The 26,493-nt window shown below is 39.2% G+C and overlaps 1 protein-coding gene across 1 annotated transcript in view; it reads right to left on the bottom strand.

Moving 5' to 3' along the window:
• Positions 1-26,493, bottom strand: part of macrod2 (mono-ADP ribosylhydrolase 2) — a 470,949-nt gene that overhangs the window by 19,095 nt on the left and 425,361 nt on the right. The window contains exons 10-15 of the mRNA XM_008430201.2: positions 16,108-16,146; positions 13,061-13,120; positions 6,028-6,066; positions 5,562-5,597; positions 4,170-4,334; positions 3,970-4,032 (exon numbers count right to left, since the gene is read on the bottom strand). Of these exons, the coding sequence (XP_008428423.1) occupies positions 3,970-4,032; positions 4,170-4,334; positions 5,562-5,597; positions 6,028-6,066; positions 13,061-13,120; positions 16,108-16,146 (402 nt within the window). The remainder of the gene's footprint in view (positions 1-3,969; positions 4,033-4,169; positions 4,335-5,561; positions 5,598-6,027; positions 6,067-13,060; positions 13,121-16,107; positions 16,147-26,493) is intronic.

The following is a 26,493-nucleotide window of genomic DNA, read 5'->3' on the forward strand; positions in this document are numbered from 1 at the left end:
GCTCAAAATATCAAAAGTCCCCTCCTCCTCCTCTTCACATATCTTTATTTTTCAATCATTCTAAAAAAAAAAAAAAACCTGGAATTTATTTAATACAAATAATTTGCAATCTTGTTTTTGCCGCATGCAGAATTAAAACACTGGGTTAACTAAATGCTTGGAATTAACTGCATATTTATTTGATGAAAAACCTGCTAAGTAAACAACAGATGGCTTTGGTTTGGTAATAAGATCTGATGAAACATCAGCAAATGACCTAAACACAATCCTACACGTTTTTTTTTCTTTCTTCTTAATATGAGTGAGTGTGTGCAGAATGAGCTGATTATTACATTAACACATTATACTGATGATAGCAGTGAAAATGAATAAAACATAGATGTGTCTTATTTAGCTTTGTGTTATTTAGCGTGACTGAGTTGAGGCTGAGATATTTAGCTGTGATACACACTGAGCTGCGTGAAAAAAAGCAGAGTGTCAGCAGACAATGCTGACGACGGTGGGCAGAAATGTGCAAAATCAAAAAGTGAGGAAGGTACTTTAGAAGCCAGTAGAAGTTACAACCACCGACTGCAAGCTACTTTGTGGGGATTTTAGGTGAAAAACCAACACCAAGTGGCACATAAATGTGATGTATACAATGATGATAAGTGGTGGTTTTATATATTTATATATACATACACTGATCATAAAGAATGTAATGATCTCTGGGTGCATTTTTGGCAAAACAAATCTGATCTATCAGCATGTTAATCTGAAGATGAAAAGAAAGTACATGTGCTTGTCAACTAGGCCATAAAAATGATCTAATAATCAGTAGGTTTTAAATCTAGGGATTCAGAAGTTTAACTGACTAATAAAAAACAATCTTTCAACAAAAAAACTTCTGAAACAACTTCACTGGTTTCACAGGAATTAAGTTTGAAATTAGCTCCAAGAAGCTGCTAATCAAAAAACTTAATTAAATGGATAATGAGCAAGAGTGCAGACCTTGTTAAAAGGTTCATGTTTGGGCGGTTAGCTGCTCTACAGCATTCAGGTTTGTTTCAGCACACAGCCAGAAAAGGTTGATATTAATGAGTTCAGAGAAACGTGTTGCTCTCTAAGAAAGATTATTTTACAGAGAAGAAATGTTTGGTTTTTTTCCCCCCCAACATCTGCTGAATTTCCCAAAACTGAAGGTTTCTGAAGGTTTAACTTGAGGTCAAGCTGAGCAATCCTCCAGAAAAAATTACAAAACAACCCTTACATCCACATCTGACTCTACAGGGCTTTATTCCCAAGTTATGTTTTAAAGGTTCATGTCTACAATTATGAGAAGGCTTGAATAGCTTGTTTGGAAAGACTGCCTGAGGGAGGCATCTTGCCTCTACTTACTTTTAAGCATCAAATGTACAGGACAAAGACGCAGGAAACTCAGTTTTCAAGATGAAGTAATAATGAAGTCTATAAAATGCCACAGTGTGCCCGCACAGCCTGTCAAACGTAACAAAAAGACTTTTAAGAAATGTAATCGCCTCATAGCTCCATGTGACATGACTCAGATTTTCACGCACCAGTGATTACATACCCCTTCTTCATGCTTTGTCAAACCACAACTTTATACATTTTTGAGGTGGCTGAATATAAATGAATCCTCAATACAAGGCACAACATCTGCTGTTACACTGCATATTTTCTTATCGGATCTGTCATGTTTTCAACCAACTCTGCCTCTACATTCAATTTGGTCTTGGCCCTGCACCTCAGGGCTTGAGTTTTTGCTACCAACTAATCTGGACTTATACTACCTGTGCACATTCAGGAGAGTTATCTAAAGTAGGTAGGATGTTAACTGCTTACACCTTTTTAACAGAATTTCCCATGAAAAATCTTGAACTGCCCCTTTTAAGGAAATTGTTTAGGATGGAGGGGGAAAGTTGTGAGGGTTTTCTGAACATCTACACCCAGTACTTCAATCTCCACGGCCCGGGGCAAATTTATCCTTCATCCAGAATCATTTTGTTGGCACAAAAGTATAACTAATTAATATTAAGTCCTTAATAATTATCATTCATAACGTGAACGATCTCAGTAACGTCACAATCTGTTTGATTTACCATTAATCCCTCCCGTCACTGTGAGGCATTTTATTACTGCTTTCAATAAGGCGGATTTAACTTCCACAGTCATGTGTAGGCAGCCTGATTACAGTTATTATTTTTAATAAAAGGTATTGGCTCTGGGATCAGTTGGTCTTGTCTTGTGAATAGCTGGTTGCGTACGGCTAAGCTGTTCTCCACCGGGCTGCAAGAGATTTAATATCTGAAACAGTTTAGGCAGAAGTCTGGCCGAGGCCCCTGCTTTTCTATACAAAATGCAATCTGCCTCCAATCAGAACTGACACTACTGTTTACTGCCTGACAGTCCTGCCAAACAGTACACAGTCCATGGTATGGCAAGACAGTGACAGATAGTGGCAGGCTCAGCCGAGACAGTCAACAGGCTTGAGTGAAGCTTTTCAGGGAAGGAAAATCTGTAGTGTGGGTAGGATATATTCTGCTGGCTTTTCACAGAGGATGGAGAAGGCTATCTCATCTCCATCAGGAGCACTCACTCTCTCTCCACAAATTAATTGAATGTCAGTCAAAGGGAAAGTGAAACGGAGGTGAGAAAGTGACTCAAACCTTTGTGTTAGAGCAAAAATGGAAGACGGGCAGCCGGGGTTTAAAATTCAAACCTTTAATGCTCAGGAGAATGCGCTCAAGAAGTGAGGAGCCACCAAAAATTGGAGGCAAATAAAGACGGATGTGTGGTCAGAAACATAAACGTCCACTAAAAAGAGATGCTCATATACCAAAAGCAGACTTTCAAGAGTCCGGATAAATAAACACCAGCTGCAAAGAAACCTTGCCAGAGGAGAGATTCATTAAAAGCCCCTTTCTGATCCAAATTACATGGTGTTTTTTTTTAAATCTTTCTCAATAATTTCACCTTTCTACTTTGTTGGATCCAGTCCTGAATAAAATCATTGGTAATATTCCACAGTAATGGCATAAAATTACTACCTGAGACAAATGTAATGCTCACCGTTTGAGTTTGTGGCAAAGACAAGTAACCTCTGTCAAATTTGGCTACACCCACAATACTTTTCAGGGGACTCGTTGTCAGAAGACATTATATATGATTCAGCTTTAAAAAAAAAAAAAAAATATATATATATATTAGGTTACACTTCATGCTGCTGTGCTGCATTAATATTGTGCACGCAAAATCAATAATATCCATGGACTTAATATGCTAAATCAAGTAGGCAGATATAAGTAACGTCATCAATTAAAATATTCTTTCTTTAATAGCAGCAAAAAAATAAAAATAAAAAGGAAAATGCCACTTTGACAGAGTGAAAAATTACTTGCTACCTTTTATTTAGTTATTTTTTTGTTTTATATTTTCTTACATTCATGATTTTCAATGCCATTTCATAACCTGCCTGAATAAATGTAAAGCAGTTTTCCCAATGATCATCTCACTTATTATGGAAGAAAAGTTATCCAAACAACCTGACCCTATGTGCCACATAGAAGAAAAAATGATATGCAACATTATTCTACTTAACTAAAAGATTAACTTATTTGAAGTTCTTTTACACATCTTTAGAGATCACTGTGAAATGCACTGTTTAATAGTTTAGATTATTAGTGGAGTTTGTCGATTTGCTGCATCTCTACCAAGGCTGTTTCCTGAAATGTGTTTTACCACCTCAGGCTCCCAGGAGTGTTTTGGGTTGGTGAAATAGATCCAGACTGATTTCAAAGGAAAAATAGTGCAACTTACTAACTTTAAAAAAATCCACCAACCGTTGTTGTATGATACTCTAGAGATCAAATAGATCAGCTAAGAAAAGAAAAATCACCTAAATAAAGACTCATTTAAACAATCAATTAGATTATATATGATCAGATCAACTGAAAAAAATGTGGCTCTTACCTTCCACCTCCATGTTGGTATCTGGTGGGTCGTTATCTTTCTCTGGGACAAGTTGTTCTTGATCTGATGGAAACAAAGGAAATATGTTGTTTAATTTGTTACAAGCCTTCACAGGACAGTTTAACCATCTGTTTGAGTTAGTAGAGAAAATAAATTAAAGGAAATGGTCAGCTGTAGCAAAGCTTCTGTTAGAAATATACCTTTGTCATCCTCCTTTTCTTTGCTGGTGTCCTGTTGTTTGTCATCTTCCTCGTTGTTAGTGACCATTTTCCTTTCTTCTTCTTCTTCTTTTTCTTCACACTTTTCATGTTCATCGTCATTCTGTTGCTGTTCTGACTCCATTTTGCTTGAATTTTCATCCTCATCTTTAAATAGTTAGAAAACAAATAATAGGAAGAGAGTGTTGAATGATTAACTGGGGCATCTGAGTGTCACATGGCAGTTTTTAATATGTGGCAGAAACATAACCTCATACTAAATTACTGCTGATAGAAATCTCTGAAACATTTATAGAGTAACACTATGTTCTCTCTTTTTGCTGAAATGGAGTTTGACAGATGACAGGAAAAGACTGTCAGACTACAAGAACGAAAATCTGGAGAGATATTAGCTGCTGAATAAGATATTTCAAAAGTTAACATTCTTACATTTATTATTGTAATATAGGTGATAGTGTAAAAATGAAGATCAAAGTATTATAGCAAAAGCCAATTATGTCTATACACACAATATATGCACACATAAAACTTTTCCGATTTTTATTAGTTTGCAATAATATAACGCTTACTTTTGATCTATCCCTTAAAATGAAAAAAAAAATAAATAAAAAAATTGGGTGGCAATGAGACAAAAAAGTTGAACAAGTTCAAGGGGTGCCGTTACCTTTGTAAAGCTGTGTACTGTGTGGAGCAATTTCTGTTAAATTATCCTGCTGGTCTTTTTTGCTCTTAACTCCCTGTTTGGGTCTCATGAGAAGGTAATTACACATCCTAGATATTGGATAGCATCCCAGGGCAGCATTTGCTAGAACTTGCTCACAGAATGCCTCCAAAATTCATGCAGAGAGAGGCTCTATCTGTCAAATCACTGTCGATGGCATGGGATTTGAATAAAACAAAAACAGAAGAGAGATGAGGCGCCGCTCGCTGCCAGTATGCAAATGCCGAATCTTAATTATATACCAGCAGCACAGAGGATATTCGAAAAAAGAGAAACGGTTCTGGCTCAAAGTTAATGGCTGCCAATGTGCCAAAAGAACATGCACAGATACACTTATATACCCTCTACCCGCACAGCTCAAGAAATAACATCTGAGCTTTGGGATGCTCCACGCTGATGTATTTGGAGATTTGAATTAGAATCGCTCTGCTATAGCTCTACTTTAAACAAAATGTCCATGCAATACCTTTACACTTTAAGCTTAAAAAAGAAAAACCAAAGCTGAATTTCAGCTTCTGAGAGAGACGGGAAGCAGTTCAACATGCTACTTTAGGCTGTGGTGGATAGTGAGGTGGAAATCTACACTTAAGATGATCACATCTAATCAAAGCCAGTGTTTGTCCTGGAAGATTGGACTCCAAACTAAACCATACCTTGGGGTTGACTCGGCATGTCTTCATCTTCCGGTTCTGAAAAACAGAGAAGAAATTCAAATAAGGGGAAAAACATTCAGGATCAGCACCGACGCAGAGAGTCGAAATGATTCGACTTTCCATATCACCTCAAAAAGCCTTTTTTTTTTAATTCCAACTCTTTGTACAGCTTTGTCTTTGTACTGCAGTATGAGAGCAATGGAACCACAAAGACATGCATAAATTAAGAGACAAAAAAAAAAAGAAAAGAGAAAGAATGTCACTTCTAAAGCCATACATAATTGAGGGATTTCTTTGTTCCAAGCAAGTGTGATAAGATAAGTTTTTTCTTGTGTGTCGAAAAGGAAGGAAAGGCTGAGCAGAGATGAATAAAAAATTCAATTTTTTGATGACAAATGGCATCAAGAAGCATTGGTGAAGCAGAGAGACTGAGAACACGTTTTAATGGTGCGTGGAGCTGCTTTACCATCGTTCTTCTCCTCTTCATCATGAGCTTCCTCTTTACCTAGAAAAGAAGGGGAAGGAGCTGTCATACAAGCACAAGCATGAATGTGAAAAATGCCAGCTATTCATATCAGGAAAACAAAGCAGCGAGTCACACTAATCATCAGTGTTCATCTTCTCTCTGCAAAGGACTCATGTCAGTAGAGCTGACATCACGTTTCTGCAAAGTGCTTCACAAAGAAAGTTTGTTTTATCGGTCCAGGGCACTTTAGCTACGCTGTAGGGTGAACTACACCTGCAGGGCACGGTAAGAAAAATTCTGGAAATTGTTAAATCTAGAAGCTTTTGATGGGAATTTATGGTACTAAATCAGAATTTAAAGCATTGAGGGTTGGCCCTCACTACTTAATGAAGTTTGGGATGTATCTTTTAGCAAAGCCTTGATTAAAACAAGTAGTGTCAAGTGCAAAGAGGTTGCTTAACCAGCAGCTCCAAGAGGCCAATGACATGTTCAGAGGAGCTCAGGTGAGAAAATGTTTTGACAAAATAACTTGGTTTTTACATCTAGAAATCTGGTCTTGATGGGAAATGGGCAGCAGAAAAATTATTTTCAGGGGACAAATTAAATTTGTGGAAAAAAGTTGGTCTGGTCAGATGACACTAAAACACACTGTCTCTGCTGTGATGATGGCAGCATCATGCTGTGGGGATGCTCTTGTTCGGTATAAACAGTAACAAGAATTTTCTTGTGTTACACAAAGAGTAATTTTGAAAGAAAACCTTTCAGAGGCAGCAAGACTTAAATTTAGGGGCGGAAGTTCATTTTCAAGCAGATAAACAACTCTAAACACACAACCAGGGCTTAGTTAAAGTCCAGTCAGATATACTCTGTATCCAATTTTACTGAGCTTGAGATATTTTATAAAAAAAAAAAAAAAAAAGAGAAAAATCTTCAGTGTATAGATGTAGATGGAGACATAAACCAAAACTAAACTCATCCACCTTGTCCTGCCCTTTTCAAAGTCATGCACTGTTGATCATATATAGTTTGAATAAAATGCATTGAAGTCTTTGGTTGTAATGTGACAAAATGTGAAAAAGTTGAAGGGATATGAATACTTTTGCCTGGTACTGCATGCTATCAGTGTAGAGCAGTTATAGTGATGATGATGATGATGGGTCTCCACCCTTGGAAAAATAAAATAAAGCTGTATATTTAATGCATCATGTAACAAGTTTTATGGCTCACCATATACCACTTGATTTAGATTGAGTTGCGTAGTTTACATGCATATCATCACCACTCTTAAAGTCAGCAGACAACGTCGCCATCTCCCTATGCTAAACAGCTTCCAATAATATGCCAGCATAAAAGGCAAAATATGCGTATATATTTTTATAAGACATTAATCTGCCATCATATCTGTCGCTCTCATCCTCCGCGTCCCTCTTTGCTTCCTCCCGCACTTTCCCATTTATGTACACACATAAACCAATGACATTTGGGACAAATTGAGTAAATGAAAGCCATGACACCAATAAGAGAACATGCTTCACAATGGCTATTGTGCAGCTTCTATAATTGCTTTTTTAACAAGCTGCAGCAAGAGGCCATTTTTTCATATCTATGCAATTTTGCGATGCACTCAGAACAATAAAACTGCCAACCTCTATTAAATGGGAGAAAAGGCCAGTCCTACCACTGCCACATGTTTGTCCCAAGTACCTCTGTCCATCACGCAGAATGCCGGTGACACACAGATGGCAGCGCTTTGTATTAATCATGACTGGCATTTTGAGAAGAAACCACAGACAGGGGGGCTGAAAAGAGTACTTCACCAGGAAGAACTGTGTCAGAATAATGCTTCCCAAGCCTCGAAAACATCCTAAACCTTTTCTCTGTGTTAAAAAAAAAAAAAAAGGTATTCATGGCTTTCTAAAGTGATCTTTATTAACCATATATCAGATACGACAAAGTACCAAAAGTAATTTCCTCCATGTTATTTGATCATTTGTGTTTGGCTTATTGAATGGAACAGTATTCTATTTGGGATAGAGGATGCAAAGGGACAGATTGTGGATGCACCCGCACACACACGCACCCGCACACCCACACACACACTCACTCGCATGCCAACTCCTAACAGAGTAGATTCTCTGCTGGGTTGATGTGATTTATAATGGCTCCAAGTTGGGATCAATTAGACTGCCGTCTCTCCTCACAAAATGAAACCCCAGACCTGCACAACCCGAACGCCCCGAACAGCAGGTGGCAGCATTGTCACAGCTTTCTTTACCAGAGCGCACCATATGATACTGTCACAGCTGCGAATCAGTTTCTGACATACTTCACAGAGGAGGCTTCAGCAAACACCACAACATTTCCAGTGTCAATACGTCCATGAAACCCGCTTTGAGAAATGTAGGAACAAAAAAGCAATTTCAGCCACTCTGCTGCACTTTTGTACACAAAACAAGAAGGCTGGAGTGTATTTCTGAGAAAAAAAAAGAAGACAAATCTTACTCACTCTGAATGATTTATTTATGTTAACATAAAAGCCAGCAGGATTACAAGGACGTTAATAATTTAGGTCCTAACATGCAACATACCTCGTGTGTCCTACTTGCGTGACCACTGAGTAAACCAAAAGTGATGATGATACTTTCAAGGAAGTTGAAGTGGTGTTTATATTCAGCAAATAACAAAAAATATTAAATCCCCATAAACACATACAGTGCTGTAAAAAAGTATTTCCCCTTACAGACTTGTTCTGCATAGCTGATCGATCTCATGTTTCGGAGAAAAAGAACCTAATAGCAAATGAAAACAAATCAAATGATAATTTCATTTATAGAGGTAAAAAAAGGAACTGCCTCATAACCTGGTAATTTGTTGCGGCAACGTTACTAGCAAGAAAAGTTTGCAATAATCAGCAATGAACCTTTTACATCGCTGTGAAGGAATTATTTCCCTTTTCTCTTTGAAGAATTGCTTCGTTTCAGTCAAACTGGACTGGTTTGGTGTGTGGTCGCTGATTTTCTAAAGCCCTCCAGCCCTCTGGAGGTGGAGTTGCTGGCAGGGCTTTAGATAATTGCTCTGCTGCATAACAAAAGTGTGCTTCAGTTTAAGGTGAAGAGCTGATGGGTTTCTCAGTCCAAAGCACATTTTCCTAAAGTCTTGCTGACAATCAACATGTTTTGTGTTGTTTTTGGTGAGCAGTGGTTTTTGCCTAAGATCTCTCCATGTTCTTTTACTTTTTCCAAAATATTGACTGAGGCAGTTGGCTCTGCAACGCCAATGCAGATGCTGTTCTACATTATTTCATTACCTCCTGGATGATTTGTTAATGTGCTTTTGATCTAAATATGGTAGCCTGCCAAAGGTTCGCCGCTGTTCCATGTTTTCTCTACTGGCAGACAATGGCTTTCACTGTGGCTCAACAAAAGTCTTAGAAATGACTTTTGAATCCGGGCCATGAAATCTGATGAACACAGAGTAACGCATTACGCACCCACTTCAGGCTGACAAAGAAGTTTTGTTGAAGTGACTTTTAATTTTAGGTGGGTTTGCAGAGCTTTTTATTTATTTCAAATTACATTTTGTATTTACTCAGGGACAAAACTTATTTTGGAAATCCTTTTCCTACTTCACGTTGTTAAGACAGATACTTTTTAGATGATGTTTTTGAGAATCAGAGGTGTAATTTCATTGCCTTTTCTGGCCTTGATAAATGCAATCATTTAAAAACTGCCTTTTTTTCAATGTTTTTTTAATTGTAATTTAATTTTTTTTTTGCATTTACTGTGGGCCAAAATATATTTAGGTGATAATACCTGTCTGTCAACATGAAGCAGATCAAAAGATCTTTTGGAAATCTTTCAGCCTGCTTCATGTTGTTAGACAGGTACTATCTTTGTTTTTTTGTTTTTGATAGTATTTTTCCTTAATAAATTAATTCTTAGAAAAATGCATTTTATTTATCCTTGTACAATATTTAAATCTATTTTATAATCTGACAGAATAATAAAAACCAGTAAGAAGGCTAATACTTTCTCACAGCACTTTGCACATACTCATCATAGTGTGTGCGACAACAGACAAGGCCCAGAGCCTTGTCTGTTGTTTCTTTGATTAAATCCACTGAAGCAAAAGACAAAAAGAAGAGAGACCTTAAAAAATTCATGAGACATGTAAAGTGGGGAAAACAAAGCTCTGGGATGACCCACAGTGATCATTCTGAGACCTTCAGTATGTGAAATCTGTGCGTGCAAGCAAAGTGCAAGTTCGTTTGTGAGCCACGTTTGACAGGCAGCCACAGCGTAAAAGATGGCATCCCATAGAGAGGCTGGCTGTCAGTCCACACAGTGTTATTAATCTACATATCTGTCCACACCCGCACAGAGATGCGCCATCTTTCACCATCAACCCCCTCGCTCCCCTCAGGTTATTCTCAGTATGCATCCAATGCCAGGCATTGATTTCTGGCTCAGTTTTCACATTTTACTGTGGCTTGCCCTGTGACATCAACTAATCTCACTAATTCCAACCTGATATCAGATAATAGACACTGTGAGGTGTTCTCAAAGAGCTTATATTTCACCTTAGACCTCTGTGCCAGCACTTGGCTCAGCGGGTGGCCCACCCTTTCCTTCCCCCCACTTTTATTTATGTAACTTGCAGCGTGTGCATGCTGTGCTTCTGTTTCATGTGGATTATCACAGCACAGCTAGTCCCCACACACTGTTGATCTGCAACACTATTTCTCAAATTCCTCCGATTGCCTGAGGTTTCATTTATTAGCTACTTACACTCATCACTCATCAGCCACTCATTAACATAAATCTCATGATTTATGCCGTTACAATGAATTAAACCGTTTCCTTAATATGTTGACATGATTGCGACCCGACCCCAGATCATCAGAAGATAATGGAAAGAAGGATAATATAATATAATATAATATAATATAATATAATATAATATAATATAATATAATATAATATAATACAATTTAACTCAGATTTAGATTTACATGGATTGTTGCCAAAAATGTTTACAAATATGAATCTGACATGTGGCTTGATTTTCTATTACCCCCACTTTAATCCGATATCTCTAAATAAAATCCAATACAAATCCTGTAAAATCCTGGTTCAAAAAGTGGCAACAGAGTCTGTGTGGATTTAACACACAGTATAAAGAGTCAAAGGCCAAATTAATCCCACAGCAGATTTATATCTAAAGTTTGTTTTTTTCCGTTGAGTCACAGTTTTGCTTTCTGAAAGGAAATTAAGAATCTCTCAAAACAATCTAAAATTTTGAAATTATAGAATAACTTTTGAAAAAAAAATTGTTTCATTAAAATAAATGTGATGTTAAATTGTTTTTTATATGCTGTTCTCAATAATAAATAGAACAAATATTTTTTTGGAGTTACAACAAATCAAACCATTCTTCAAATTGCTTGCCAGCTTTTTGCATGCGTCCACTGGTAATTTGGTGATTTATCTTTTGTGATGACCGCCAAGTCTTTTAGGATGGAAGGCCTAATTGCCATCACCCTAATCTTCATCTCCCTCCACAGATGTTCTATGAGATTTGACTGGACAGCTTTAGTTGAATTTCAGAATATGCTGGGATTTCATTATTACCATTTTCTTCCTTTAGCCCATCGGGGCCCAGAGGGCTTTTGCTTATAAGGTGAAAAAGTAATTACTTGTATGTGTTGTGTATGAAACAGAGGGAGAAGGGAAGCCCTATAATAACCTGCAGTCCTCCAACAATGAATTATTCTTAGAGGAGCAGTGAAGAACGCCTCTGTACCTTAATGGGAGACCCTGTAAAACGTAAGCGTTTACCGCCTGAGGAGCATGATGGATTTGATGGATCCACTAACATAAACTGACAGGTACCAGTTTCGGTAATATAAAAAACAATAATAAAAATCCAAAATAAAATCCCCCCCCCAGATTGATGTCACCTCGTCAGAACCCCAGTACAGACAGGATACAGTAAAATACAGGTGTGTGTTTTCAAAGGAGGAAGCTCCTTCTCTGTTGTTCTAAAGCATCTTAGGGTGCCCGTCTCACACAGCTGACAGTGTGCTTTTCCAGCTCACTGTTCCTCTGCTCTGTGGTATCTTGACATCTGAGCGTTTGCTATGATTAATCCCTCCTATGTGCTACATTGAACCACACCTAACCTTTACAGTGCAGGCAGAACAAAATCATTTCATTCCCTTCCTCTGAGAGAGGTTGTCTCAAGGACTGACTGTTCCCAAGCCGGGAAGCTGCGTCAAGGCCTTTTGTGAATGGATTAGTTACTATTAAGCTGCAGGGCCTGATAAATTAGGATTTCTAAAGATTATTACAAAATACTTATGCCCTTCTAATGCTGGTGATTGAATTTTTGGAATCATCCTGAATTACGGTTGTGGATTAGAGAGGAGGTATCTTGCAGAGGAAAACGACTTGTTCTGCTTTGTTTTACAGCGTAAATTGTATTGTCGTCCTTCAAGTGACTGCGATGTCCAGAGGATCGCGAGGAGCAGATTCTCCAAAGAAAACAAGCATGACTGTTATCTTCAAAAACTTCCTACAATCTTAAGGCTTCAAGACAAATGGATGGTGTACAATTTTAATTGCCTACCAACGCCCTCCAGTGTAAGAATCTCATTATCTTTGGTCCATCGTATTGGAGAAGCCTATAATTGTTTCAACATTACACATCCAAAGGGGCTGAAGCTGCAGAATAGCCAGATAATGGCTTCTTAAACAGGTTTGCCCGAAAGAAAACATTCTTTTAAAAAAAGGACCAAGCTTCATCCTCTATTCATTTCCCCAAAGAGGAGAGCTAGGCATCAGAGAGCGAGAGATTACCCAGCAAAAACACATTGCATTAGTTTAGACATGCTGGAAAATTTTTTCTGTAAACACATATCAGTGTAAGAGGCTCCCACTACCAGTAACGCTGCTTGGCATGCTCAACAGTAGAAAGAATTGGAGTAGAAAACAAACAGATACAGGCAGACGTATAGACTTAGTAACATGCTCACCCTTTTCGCCATCCTCTGCCTCTTCCTTGGTTGTAGATTTTGTTGATGGAGGTGAGCTGTCTGTAAATAAACAATGAGAGTCGATGCTTCACTGATGCGGTACTGATGCGTCTCTATCCACAAAAAGCAACAAGATGCAACTCTTTTGTCAGGTCGTGTCGATATAAATTGTGAAGTGGGTTGGCATGAGTAAATAAAACTTATCCTACAACCCCTATGTCTGAAATGCTAAAATAAACACGTTTCTTAGCTCAACCCAAAGCATTTTACTATTTTGTTTTGTGTTCTCCGTAGATGCTGATATTCAAAATGTTATCTCCATAAGCTGTTTAAGATGTATCTGCAAAGCTGGATAAAATTATCAAAGGTAAAACTCGTCTTTGTTGTCGAGTTGGAAAAGTTGAGTATGGAAATCCTTAGAAGGCCGTCCAAAATCGATCCCGTTTTAATTTCAATGGGAATGTCAGAATAAATACACTGCAAAGGCAGTTTTGTTTGAAAGAAAACAAGCAAGTGCCTAGTTTTCAGTTTTCATAGACTTTTTTGAGTGTTATGTCATATTACAATGTTATTCTCTCATCAAAAACATACCAGGAGTGTTGCTCTGATTTATTCATGATTTGGGGGAAATCCTTGAATCTCCAATATACTCAGAGCTCCTCCTAGGAAATGGCTCCCCAGCCAAGACCGCATCCAACAGAGCAACGCAACCCAGCACTCTGCCCCACTCAGCTCCTCCAGACTAGCAGCAGCAATTAGCAAACACGTGGTGAAACTGCGCATCTGTGGAGTTTATCATGCAAGCCAATTCTCAGTGCAACGCTCCTAAGAATGATTGTTAACATCATACTGATGGCAAACATTATTGAAATGACATGCTAAAGGAGTGTCAGAAATAGCAGGAGCTTCTTAAAGAGACAGCGGCCCAATTTAAAAGTCACATTCTATTAAGTTCTGTTTAATATATAGAGTATTTTCATAACAAGCGAAGGTAACAGTTACTTGATTGGGCTATAAATCAAGTGTTTTTATTAGAAAATACATAATATTGCCCTTTTATCAAGTGAGGTGACTATTTGAAGAATGGTTGTACATTTACACAAGCAGGTTAAGAAATATGAATAAAGTAAATATAAAACATAAAAAAGCTGCAACTTGGCAAATACTTCTTCACTGTACGTTAAAGGGGGTATTTTATTACAACTGAAGGTAACATAGTTACTTGATTGTGCTATAAAATGGCTCTAGGGGTCTGGCAAACACATAATACTGCCCATTGAATGACACGCAGTCTAATCAAAGTCCAAATGTAATATAATGCAATCTAATTCATCCTGTAATGCCAACTGACCAAGTTATATGCATAAGGAAGTGCAACCAACTGCACAATTGATTTTGGAGTAATCTCTCATAATGTGCAAGCATGTGAGGGTTTACTGGAAAGCCATTAATTTAATACATTATAGTTAAATGCATCAATCATTTACTATTTTGAATAATTTGTAAATCAATGCATGAGGGCTCAATTTAGATTTAGAAAAAAAAAACTTGACATCCTAAAACAACACTCAGTCTTGGCTGCCTAAGTTCGGCGTGCCTCTGAGGAGACCGTACAGCTCTCTTCTGTGGCTTTGTTACCTGCCTGAAAAAAAACAACAACATAAAAAGGAAATCTCCAGAGGGAGAGGAGGGAAGAATGTGAGGCTTTGAGACCATCTCCAGACCACTGTGCGAGCCAAAAGCACCATTCCACGTTAGCATAAAAATCATTTGACGCTTTGAGTTGGTTCCAAAGCTGACTGATTCAAACTCTGGCTGATGGAGTGGAATAAAAGGCCAGTTCTTGGCACCCACAAAGAGGGAAATCAAACAAGGCCAAACTGGACGAGGACAGGAGTGGTATGATAATACGAGAGAGCTAGGAATTATCAGGAATTGTTTCAGCTGGCGTTTTATGGTCTGATGGTATGTTATTATAGAGTATGTAGTGTAAAACAGCTGGTGAGGAGCTCTATAGAAATAGTGTAGGCTGTCTGGGCTAAAAATCTCAAATGCATTTGGTCTGAGCCAAATCTTTATGATGCAGCCATTACGTCCGCACAGTTTCACTTTGAAATATCACATTTTACAGTGCACGTATAAAATAGCTCTTTTATGTTTGCCCCAAAATGGACTCCCTTTGAAAACACAGATGCGTGTAATTGGCAAATCATGGGAGTGACTTTGGGAGGAAAAACATTTTGATAGCACCCAGAGCTCTACATTTACTCTAATGTGGCCACTTTCTCCAACAGACAGTAAAACTAATGGCGTTCTCTGCTTAGTTGGGTTCACGTGTGCTATGAGATTTTATTTAATTTTTTTAAAGCATCAGCAGCATAAAAATTTGGATCTTCTCTTTTATAAGGGAAAACGTCATCAGGTGCAACGTTCCCTAGAGAGGAAACTGCTGCAGGCAGGAAACTGCTTTTCACAGAAATAAATCTCTTCAGCAGTGACAACAAAGCTAAACTATGCTGCATCTATTGTTTAACAACACACACAATTCCATGAGGTACTTTGTTTATGCCGCTGCTTATTCAGGACATCAGTGCACGGATGAATGTCAATAGCTTATCCCGATAAGCAACATCTGGGAGTTTTGGGCTGCGTGCCACATGATGTGGTGGAGATAAAAGCATCATGCGCCGACAGTCATGTTTGTGCTATCATCTGGGTTATGCTGTGGAGGGATGCCGATCTGTAGTCTCTTTGTCACCGCTCTAGGTGGTCTAAAGGCATTGTGGCCATAAGCTGGATGAACGGAATGTTGTCGGGGGAATTAGCTCTTGTAGTGTAACGCACCTGACATGAAGTATTTTTATACTAAGATGAGTTAGGCCAGGGATTCGGCTTGTCAGCAGATGCATAAACATTCAATTTCGTCTGCCGCATAAAACCCAGCAAATCACTGTCACAAGCCAAAGCTACGGCGCTCACTCACCCTCTGTCTGCTTTAATGGAGGTGTTAAGGTGAAAAGGCAACCATGAAATATTCTGTCACTCACCTCCCTTCAGCTGCTCCTCCGTAACCTCGATGTCATTGTCTGGAAGAGGAGGGAAATGAGTGTGTTAAAGCAGGCAGTTTTCTAAACTACAATACAACCTGTCATCATAAATTGATTACACTTTTAGAACACAGTATTTCAACACTGTGTGTCTACTTCACGTCTTCCAAACAATAAGCCTACAACGTTCTCCTTCAGTTGATTGTTGCAAATATTAGTTGGCATACAGTGCTGTGGACAAAATATCGAACTTTCTTCAATATTTTTGATTCAAATGCAAACTAAACATTAGTTTTAGCCCCACTTGATTTTAAGTCGTGTAAAAGCTTTAGTTTCATCCATCCGTCCATTTTCATCTTACCTCCTGCGGCAAACAAGCAAGAGACGGGGTACACCCTGAAGACGTTACCAGTCCATCACAGGGCAACACAGAGACAGAGAGGACACACAACCATGCACACACATCTAAGGAGAATTTTAGAGAACCCAATTAACCTGACAGTCATGTACCCGGACTGCCAGAGTACCCGGAGAGAACCGAGTACTCCGGTTCTCCCCAGGCTCGGAGAGAATATGCAAACTCCTGACTTGGTAAATAAAACTTTTGCTTATTTACTGGGAAGAATGAACTGATAATGAAGGTTTCTGAGCAGGTGTTATACTTATGGAACTGATAACAGAGGTTTCAGTGAAGATGTTTTTCTTCTCTTTCCAACTGAAATTCCTTTGAACCAGGATTGATTTAGGGACAGAGGTACCAATTAACCAGGGATGGGAGAAACTGAGAGAAACTCCCTACAGGAGAGAGACGGGTGGAAGGCACCGTGTAGGTGACTGCTAAGATATAAAAGGAGAATTGTGTTAAGTTTTACTTCTTCTTCTTTCTTCTTCTCTCTTGCTTTTCTTTTCTCAGACGCTGATATTTACTCTGATTTTCTAAATAAAATGTCTAAAGACAAATATGCATTTCTCTGATTGATTCAGTGTTTCTCTCTCTCCCAAAACAAAAAAGATTTTTCCTAAACACTCCATGCAGAAAGACCCTGATCTGGGAATCGAACCCAGAACCTTCTTGCTGCAAGGCAACAGTGCTACCAACTGTGCGCCACTGTGCAGCCTTAAGTTTAAGTTCAAGTTTACTTTTAAAAACTGAACAATTCGTATTAATGATAATGTAATAATACATGATATTATAGCCAGGTGGTTAATTTCCATAACTAGTCCCATTTGTGTGTTGATATTAAAGCACAATTAGAAATGCATAAAACAACCTGAAAATCTATATTTTTTTGATAATACTCAATGTAGACATTGCTTGTTTTTGAAATGAGATGAGAACAGAAAAACCCCCTACTGTTTATTCACCCAGTAATAACTTGTCTCCATTTCCCATCAGTCTCTTATTATTATGACAAAGTTCTGAGAATGTGGGTATGTTGTTTAAGAGGGTCATATTCTATAGAGATTTATTTTCAATTGAGTTCATTCTGTAAGACTTGGCATGAGTGACTTAAAACCTTATATATCCTGAAATTACAAGAACTGCAGGCTGGTCTTGACAATTGTACCTTTTCAAAAAATGATTTTTCCCTGTGAGTCCCTCTATCCCTGCTGTGAGAGAGACTTTAAGGTGAGTTAAAGGTGTCTCTGGATGGATAAGTTGAGTTGCACTGAGATGAGAAACAGGCTTTGGGATCTGCTTCTGGAGGAACTGTTGAGTGAGAGTTGGAGCTCCTGGTTATTTTCTCAAATGCATTCCTACACTCAGATCTTATGCAGCACAGCATGCCTAAGGGTGTGTTGTGTCATGCCACAACAGTTGGCCTGCTTGTTTTTTGTTTTTTTTCAAAGTACAGTTCATATGAGTGAAGTATGCACAATTTGTGATTATATATGTATATACGGCTTGGTTTGACTTGGGGAAAATGATTGCACTGCGGTTTAACAAGCAAAAGAGTGTGTTCGCTTTGATGAAAGGCTGTTGTCATCTGTTCTGTAGAAGTGCAACCATCAGAGCTCCCTGCGGATTCTGCGACAGGCTTTTCTTTTGTATAACACTGAATAAAAGGGTACAGTGCATTAATCTAACCCTGCTCGGGGAAACAAAGAAAGGCCCACTGATACAGTAACAACAGTGCAAGAATGGAAACAGAAGCTGCTTCAACTACTGCCAAATATTATAGCGCGGTTTCACCAGCCAAGCACTCGTCCAGGCAGGAAATGTGCACGCCTTGGTCATGAATAACTGTATGTGACGCATTTGCTTTTGTCCCCGTTTTCTTCCTGTTTCTCCATCAATCATTCCTGCAAAGTTACTTTTAGAGCCATGCACAAAAATGTCGAGACTGACAGGGACAAAACTGCGTCAGTGTTGGTAGATCTCTTTACGGTAAATTAAAGCTGAATATTAAAAATGTGATCATTTTCGAGGCGTTTTGATTGAGAAATGCGTTGGAATGTCTCAATCTGCAAGTGGGTGAATTTTGTCTCCAGTAGAGCCTCAAGAGAAGAAAAATTACTCTACGCAGTGCTTGAAACCATCCACAATTTTTGTTTAAACGTTTAGCTTAGATATTCTTTTGGTATCTAATGACAAAATACACACGAGTAAATGACTGGGATTTGTATGCGTGTTTAATTATTTGTCCTTTTCTAGTTTTGTTCTGGTTTAATTTGTCAGGGGCGCTTGTGATGTAATACTTTTCCACTAGTGGCGTCTTTCACAGTCAACAACATTTTGCACAGATATGTGGTCATTTGCATGCACCAGTGGGAGGTTTGGTAGCCCACTTTGACAAGAGATGGTTTAAAAGATTTTTCTATTTTCTACTCGTAGGTACTTCTTTTATACAGCACCCAACAGCAGGAGGTCACCCACAGTGATTATGCTTTGATTCAAGTGTCATAATATGTCAAGGTTTATCAGAAACATACTCAACAGGAATAGTGTGGCATAAAGCTGTGAAATTTTTATCTTCAAAAAATTTACCTCTCACGACATGTATACAAGATGGATATTTAAAAGTGAAATGGAAGTAGGGCCAGACAAAATGGCAATATCTAGACACAAAGTGTGGGCATGAATTGATGGAAAGAACTGGCCAGTCTTTAATTGGTCATTGTTGTAGTTTCCCTGCATAATGCTGCCATTATGATTGCAGGGTTTGTACATTTTTTCTCTTTGAATGAGATGCTTTGTAATGCCATTAAGTCAATAAAGTCAACTTAGCAGAAGTAATTATAAAAGAAATCTGATCTCACACTGCAAGGCAACCAGAACTGCCAAATGTTTGCCAAAGCCGACTTAACGGGACACAAAAACACAAATATTGTTGGTATAATGTGACCAAAAGTTGAAAAATCAAAGGTTGTGAATGCTTTCGGAGGGGGCTTAAGTTGTTGTGATTGTAAAATATTTTGAAGGCAAAATTTAGCACAATTGCCGACAAAGTTCACACCCGTCTATTTTAAGAGTTCCCCTTAAAATTTTCCATTTGAAAGGCTCTCCTCATCCACCCTTCCGCAGAAAAAAAAGCAAATACAAACACAGATTTGAAGCTTATTCTAAAATACTAGAAAAGATTAATATTCTATCAGGATTTAAAACTTTAATGACATTTCAAAATATATCATAGACTTACACAGATTATTATATTATATACACACTATTATATTAAACATCAAATAAATCTTGCCTAAAAAAGGATTCACTATAAAAGAAGATTTTCTTTGGTAATGTTTCAACTCAGATTGAACAACCTTAAAAGCAGCAGTTCAAACTGTTTAATGTTAAAACTTTAACTGTACTAAAGCCAGGCCTATACATTAAGTAACCATATCAACACAACAGTGAAATGTTGATAAGCAAATATGCAGGGCTTCTTCACTACATGTCTGATTTATGCACAAACATGACCATTTTTCACTGATACCGAGCTGAAGCTGAATCCTCATGCTGCCTGTGCTTTCTCACAATCACATCACTAATACACCATGGTTTCCTCATTTCCCAAATCTGAGGAACAGCTTTGTGGAACCGACACAGGCTTCATTTTCACCCCTCACAGGGTTCCCTTAGCCTTTCATACCCTCCCTCAACAAATTACATGTGCGCGATAAAAGCATGCGCATGCCACAGCTTTACTTCTTCCAAAGGAGTAGGAGAGCCGTGGTATTTATTTATTTTTTTTTAGGTGAGTGTGTGTGTGTAGAAATGCTAAGGATATAGAGTGTATTAAGAACCATGTAAATAAATGTCAATTGGGAAGTCGGTGAAACAGTTGGAGAAAATGCAGCAGTCTCTGCAGATCTGTGGGCTGTGTTAATATTGTCAGCACCGTGGCTGATTGAGGAGAAGAGGAGATGGAGCCCAGCTTGTGGGCAGCCACCCGGATCATATTAGGAGAGGAGTGTACCCAGAATCAATTTCTACATGCTTTTTACTCTCTACAACCACAGCTGCCTGGCTGCTTCCATTCTCGCAAATAACACGAGCCGAGACAAGCATGTGGTCAGACACGACAATCAGAATCAGAGTATAATCACATGATTAAATAAATTAACTGAAGTGTGTGTGTGTGTGTGCGTGTGCGCGTGTGTGTGTGTGTACAGCAAAGTCCATGTGTCCACACACCTCTCAGGCTTTTTTTTTTTGGCTTGTATTTTGTGAAATCACAACAAAAAACAAAAACAGTGATTTTATGTGACAGTAAAAGAAAAACAAAGTAGTAAATATTACTGAAGTGTCACACAAACTGTATGCAGTGGATACAGTGGCAAACATAACAGCTGAAACACCTTCTCAGTGCAGTCTGACTGAGCTTTTTCCATTCTGTGTCGATGAACAATCCGATTTTTAACATGAATGATTGTGGAGGCATATCTTAAAAGACAGTGGAAATTGCAGAGATGGATGGTTTTGCATGAGCAAGGAATTCAAGTCTAGGCCACACTTTTCAGAGGTTTATTTGCCAAAAAAAAAAAAACCTTTTAGAAGCATATCTCATTTTCCTTTGATGTCACAATGTTGCCTTTTTTATGTTCGTCAAATAAAATGCCAAGAAATTACAGTCAGGTATGATGACAAACTGGAGGATTATTTTCAAGACACGGTAAATCCAGTCAAGGTTTTATTTTCTTTGTTTAAAAAACACAACCGCAGCAACTGTTGTGGTTTTGATTACATTTCTTCAAGCAGGACAAACACTGGTGGTTCTTTTAACAAGGCGAGAATAGGTGGCGTAATTATCAGATCCTTATATCAATGCGTACAAACCCCGATACTGAGCTATGTAATGGATAATGATTGGTCCAATGCAGGTAAAAGATAGCGGTGGTGTGCACAAGCCTTTTTGTCTATTTGGATATATCAGTCTTTGTGTGCTTGAGAGGTTCCATGACTCTGAATGCATGAAGTGCTCCTTGAGCTGGTGATACATAAAAGACCTTTGTCTGCTTGTATCAGTACTCATTAAATGAGCCTGCTTGAACACAAATAACATACCAGTGCAAAGCAGAATGTGCAGTCATTCGTAAGCATGTCAAAAGTGGGAAATTCAATACTCTACATGGTTTAACTACCTGTTTCCAGTGTGCGCCATGGCTGGTATGCACGATTATTATTGTCAGCAGAGGCTATTTTTCAGTTTCCTCCTTCTGCAGACAAGTAACCATATTTTGGCTCCCTCTCACTGACAGCTTGTGGAGATTCACATTGTAATAAAGCAATTTCCTGTATGCAAATGTCCTGTTTACACATTCTTGCTCCAGTCATTGTCACTTGACAGATTGCTTGAATACGAGGAGAGCGGCTATACAATGAAAAACGGGAGTAGTGAGACTTCAAAATAAAAATCTATTCTGTCTGCTCTTAGCTCAAGCATTCCTGAAACCGATGAGACGGGGAAAGATCTGGACTTCTAACATGACCCCCCCCACCCCCTTACACACACATACAAATACTAAAAAGAGCACAAAGGGATACCAATCACTGCAGCAGCTTGCTGATAGAAGAGGCAATGGAGAAGCCCCTCCTTGATGCAATAGGAAGGAATGATAGAAAGTGGGAGAATAAGGTAATGGGCAAGTGAACGGGGGGAGAGGCGTAAGTGAGAGCAAGTAAGGAGAGGAAGAGGTAAAAAAAACAAAAAAACTGGGCTGGTCGATATAACGGAGGGTTATTGAAAGCGAGCGTGCTGCAGGAGACAGAATGATCTTAAGCCTCAGTGTGTGGCATCGGTGCTGCAGCAGGATCCACACCACTGTCTTCCCCTGGCAGTGAGGATGATGAGATGTTCTGAAAGTGTTCGAGCACACCTGCAGAGCTAATTCGCAGCCTCTGATTCACTACTGCCATTCTGCACAGGCTAAATGCAAGTCTTTTCACACTACGGGGTTATGCATTAGTGACATGTCGCAATCATACCAATCAGCATTTCTTTCTTTACGCCAAACCTTTCCACGACCTCCGAAATACATTTTGCTGGATCAGCCATATGAATCCACTCCCCCTTCCATCAGGATGTAGTCGACATTCACGGGATTCTTAATTTCACGTCTCTGTTCTTCCTCACTGAATGTGTTGAAAGAGCTCTAGTTTTCACTGAGGATGTGGTAAATGCTTTGATCTTGCTCATGAGCTGAAAGATTAGAACAGGTGTAGGTGAGAGTGAAGTAAAAATGTCTGGCTCACCGCCGACATTGATCCAGAGTGGAAAAGTCACACTCACTTATTCTCTCCTGCCCACACGTTAGCAGAGCAGACATGAGCACAGCCCTGAACCTCAGGGGTCAAAGAGCAGATGACGGGTGAGGAATGTCATGGTATCTGCTGCAGATATTAATTAAATCTCTGACTCCCGCTTTCAAAATTTACAGGCTATACAAAAGTTTTCACATTTTGCCATACTAAAGCCTCAATCTTCATTGTTTTCCTGTAATCTGACACCCTAAAATAAAACCCAGTGCAACCAGTTGCCATCAGCAGTCAATTCTGCTTACAAAGTAGATGACGTCTGAAGGCAATTGATTGCAATTGACTGTACAACTGACAGTCTAGTACGGCTTCATTGGAAACCCAAATTGAAACATTTGTTACCTCTTCAGCTGGTGCGGTTCGCTTTTACACAACAAATAAAACCCTTTGCAAACCCTGCTCCCCCCACCTCGCCTGTGGTGGCACTGCACCAAGAACCACTGAATGAAGTTGCACAAAAACCTCTGAAGAAGGTTCTTCATGAGTTGTATACAAAATGGAGAGGTGACAAATTTTAGAAATGATAACATTTCTTTTTTGACTTAGCTAAAAGACCACAAATCCATTTCTTCATGCTAGCCTAGACTCTCACATTTGCATCGGATATATTTTCCCAGAATGCCCTATGTCACCGTTCGCTTATTGCTTTTGGAGCGGTTTTGGTCCTCTTTGCACCCACATATGCATTCGAACAGCACCGGAGTTCACTTCAAACAAACCAAAATTATGCATTAGCACCTCCCCAAACAAATCTGACTTTCTAGACCAGTGGTTCTTAACCTTTTTTGAGGTACCGAAGCCCCCAGTTTCATATGCGCATTCACCGAACCCTTCTCATCTCCCCTCCCCCCCACCCCGGCCGACACACTGAGAGTGGAGCTCCTTCAATCAGGGCTCCTCCGCAGCTCTGATTGGCTCAGCAATGTAACGTGATCCTCTGATTGGCTCAGCAATGTAACGTGATCCTCTGATTGGCTCAGCAATGTAACCTGATCCTCTGATTGGCTCAGCAATGTAACGTGATCCTCTGCAGCAAGTGATGGCAAAGCGGGGCGTCATCACGACTTTACACAAGTGTGTCTTTACCTCCGCGGCAGAGGCTCTGCCGAACCTGAGACCAACTCACCGAACTACTGGGGTTCGATCAAACCCAGGTTAAGAACCACTGTTCTAGACAAATGAACTAGAGTTTGATTTAGGGGGACTAAACAGGGCTGGTGTGAATGCAGCGTTAGGATATTGAATTTAAGGCAGATGAAAACAACTGTCATGTGAGGAGAACAAACAGCATTATTGAGACCAAGGAATGCCCCAGACAGCTCAGAGCCAGAGTTACAGAACAGCTACAAAGCTACCAAGACCTGGACATCAACATAAATGGACATTTCAATCAAGAACAACTAGCGTACTGATTCTGGAGGAGCTACAGAGATCCTCAGCTCAGAATCTGTAAACCATTTAAGTATTAGCTGTGCACTCCATGAATCTGGCCATTAGTGTGGCAAAAAGAACAACATTGCTAAAATATAGCTCTGAGAATATATCATGAAGGCAAAACATAAGAAATATTGAACAAGTGCTGATCCAATGTGACTAAAATAACTTTTTAGCCGAACAGCAAAACATCAGAGCATAAATACATGTCAGCACGGCCAAGTGAAAGTCTAGATTTAATTCCAGTCAAGAATCTGCAGAAAAACTAGACCCATTCTGACTGACCTTGTGCTATTTTGCAAAGAACAAGTAAAAACGTTATCTTCTAGATCAGTGGTCCCCAAACTATGGCCCGCGGGCCTGATCCGGCCCGCCTCCACATTTGGTCTGGCCCCCTGAACAATACCAGAGAGCATTTAGATTTTTTTTTCATATACAACGTATTTTCCGGACTATAAGCCACTTATATGTGGATTTTTCTTCAACCACCAGGGGGCTCTTTAGCAGGAAGTGAATCATTGGAAGTCAAAATTGGAAATAAAAGAAGAAATAGTCCATTAAAACGGAATTAGGTTTTAATAGGGAATTGAAATTTGAGAATGTTGTTGATCAGTTAAATAGCATTGTGGGGGAAAAGAAGATTTTTCGTTTTTTTTAAAATAATACTGGGATCATTATGAGAATTTGAGGTATAGATATTAGGATCCAGTAGATGGCAGTAGTGCAACAATAATGGATGCAAACTGCCGTTGAAATCTAAAGAAGAAGCAGAAGAAGAAGAAAGTGCCCATTTTCATTTAGCACATGCTAGTAGCAACACGAAGGATCAGCACTTTTACTGTTACAGTTACCGTTCGGAAACTACCGTAATCAGTTCAGTTAAATCTAAACTTGGCAACTTTTTCTTTTTCAACCATAATAAATGTGATATTCAATTGACCTGTTATGACTCAAATTTTGGGTGTCTGCCCCTCTCTGCAGCTGCTGCATCGCTGTGGAAAACCTGGAGCGGCAGAGATATCTGAGGCTTAGATGTATATGTTTACTGGTTAAAAAACAACAACAAAACTTTGGGGTTGTGGTTTGTAGTCCGGTGCATCTCATAGTTCGGAAAATACGGACTATAATTCTTCCTGGATTTTTTCTGTGAAGAACCCAGAGAGGATTATTTGGTTATTTATTTCATTAATAGTGTTATTATTTATTTTCTGACTTTTGTTCTGTGAAGAACCCAGAGAGGGTTTTTTGATTGTGCTTTCTGGAAAACAATACATTTTTTACATTTAGGCACTCCTGCAATCATCACACTTTTTCTGTTACAAACTGACTCTGGCCCCCCACCAGAAAAGGGAAAAGTTATGTGGCCCTCACAGGAAAAAGTTTGGGTACCCCTGGTCTAGATGAACAAAGCTTGCAAGGAAAGCTGGCCTCGCAAAGTTGTGGCACATGGGGCTAAACAGAAAATCATCCCAATTATACTTTACTCAAGAAAGAAAAAAAAGTTTGAAAACAATCTAGGTCTTTACTTCACCTTCATAGTTATGCACTGGACCCCAAAATACAGTAAAGTTTTAGGTTGTAAGGTGACAAAGTGCCAGAAAGTTTAAGCAGCATGAATACTTTCCACGGGGCATGGTAATTGCTTGCTTCGATGGCTTTTCCAGACTATAAATAAATATCTTTGGATTGCTCTTTGTGCCACACACACTTGGCGTCTGTCATTTTATTTTAGCCCTGCTCCCCGTTACAGAGAGATGTGGAGCATTTATCCCCTGACTACACTTTTAAATGGCGAGAGAGATAACTGGAGAACAACAGCTCCAGATTCTCATCTCAAAACACTAATATGATGAGACGGGTGCTGGGTGCAGGAGGGCAGGCAGGCATAATTAAGGTCTCTCCTCAGAATGTAATCTTTCAGGCAAGAGCCTGGGCGGAGGGGCGGGGGAGATGACGGGAGAGCAGGGAGAACAAAACACTCTCCATCTGGGAGCAGCCAGATGAAGGCCTGAGAGCTGGTATTCCGCTGGGGAGGTGAAGAGGGAAAAGTGAGGTAAATGGGAGGTAATGCTAGGCTGGTGAAGCCAGCCAGCCTCTTTCAGCTCCCCAGCTATTCAGCTCAGTCCTCTGTGGAGCCCCCATCAGAGCTGGTGACTGCTCCCAGTCCCCGTAAAAAGATGATGGCATGAAAAGGGGCG

The sequence above is a fragment of the Poecilia reticulata genome, linkage group LG15, assembly GCF_000633615.1.
Source record: "Poecilia reticulata strain Guanapo linkage group LG15, Guppy_female_1.0+MT, whole genome shotgun sequence".
NCBI lineage: Eukaryota > Metazoa > Chordata > Actinopteri > Cyprinodontiformes > Poeciliidae > Poecilia > Poecilia reticulata.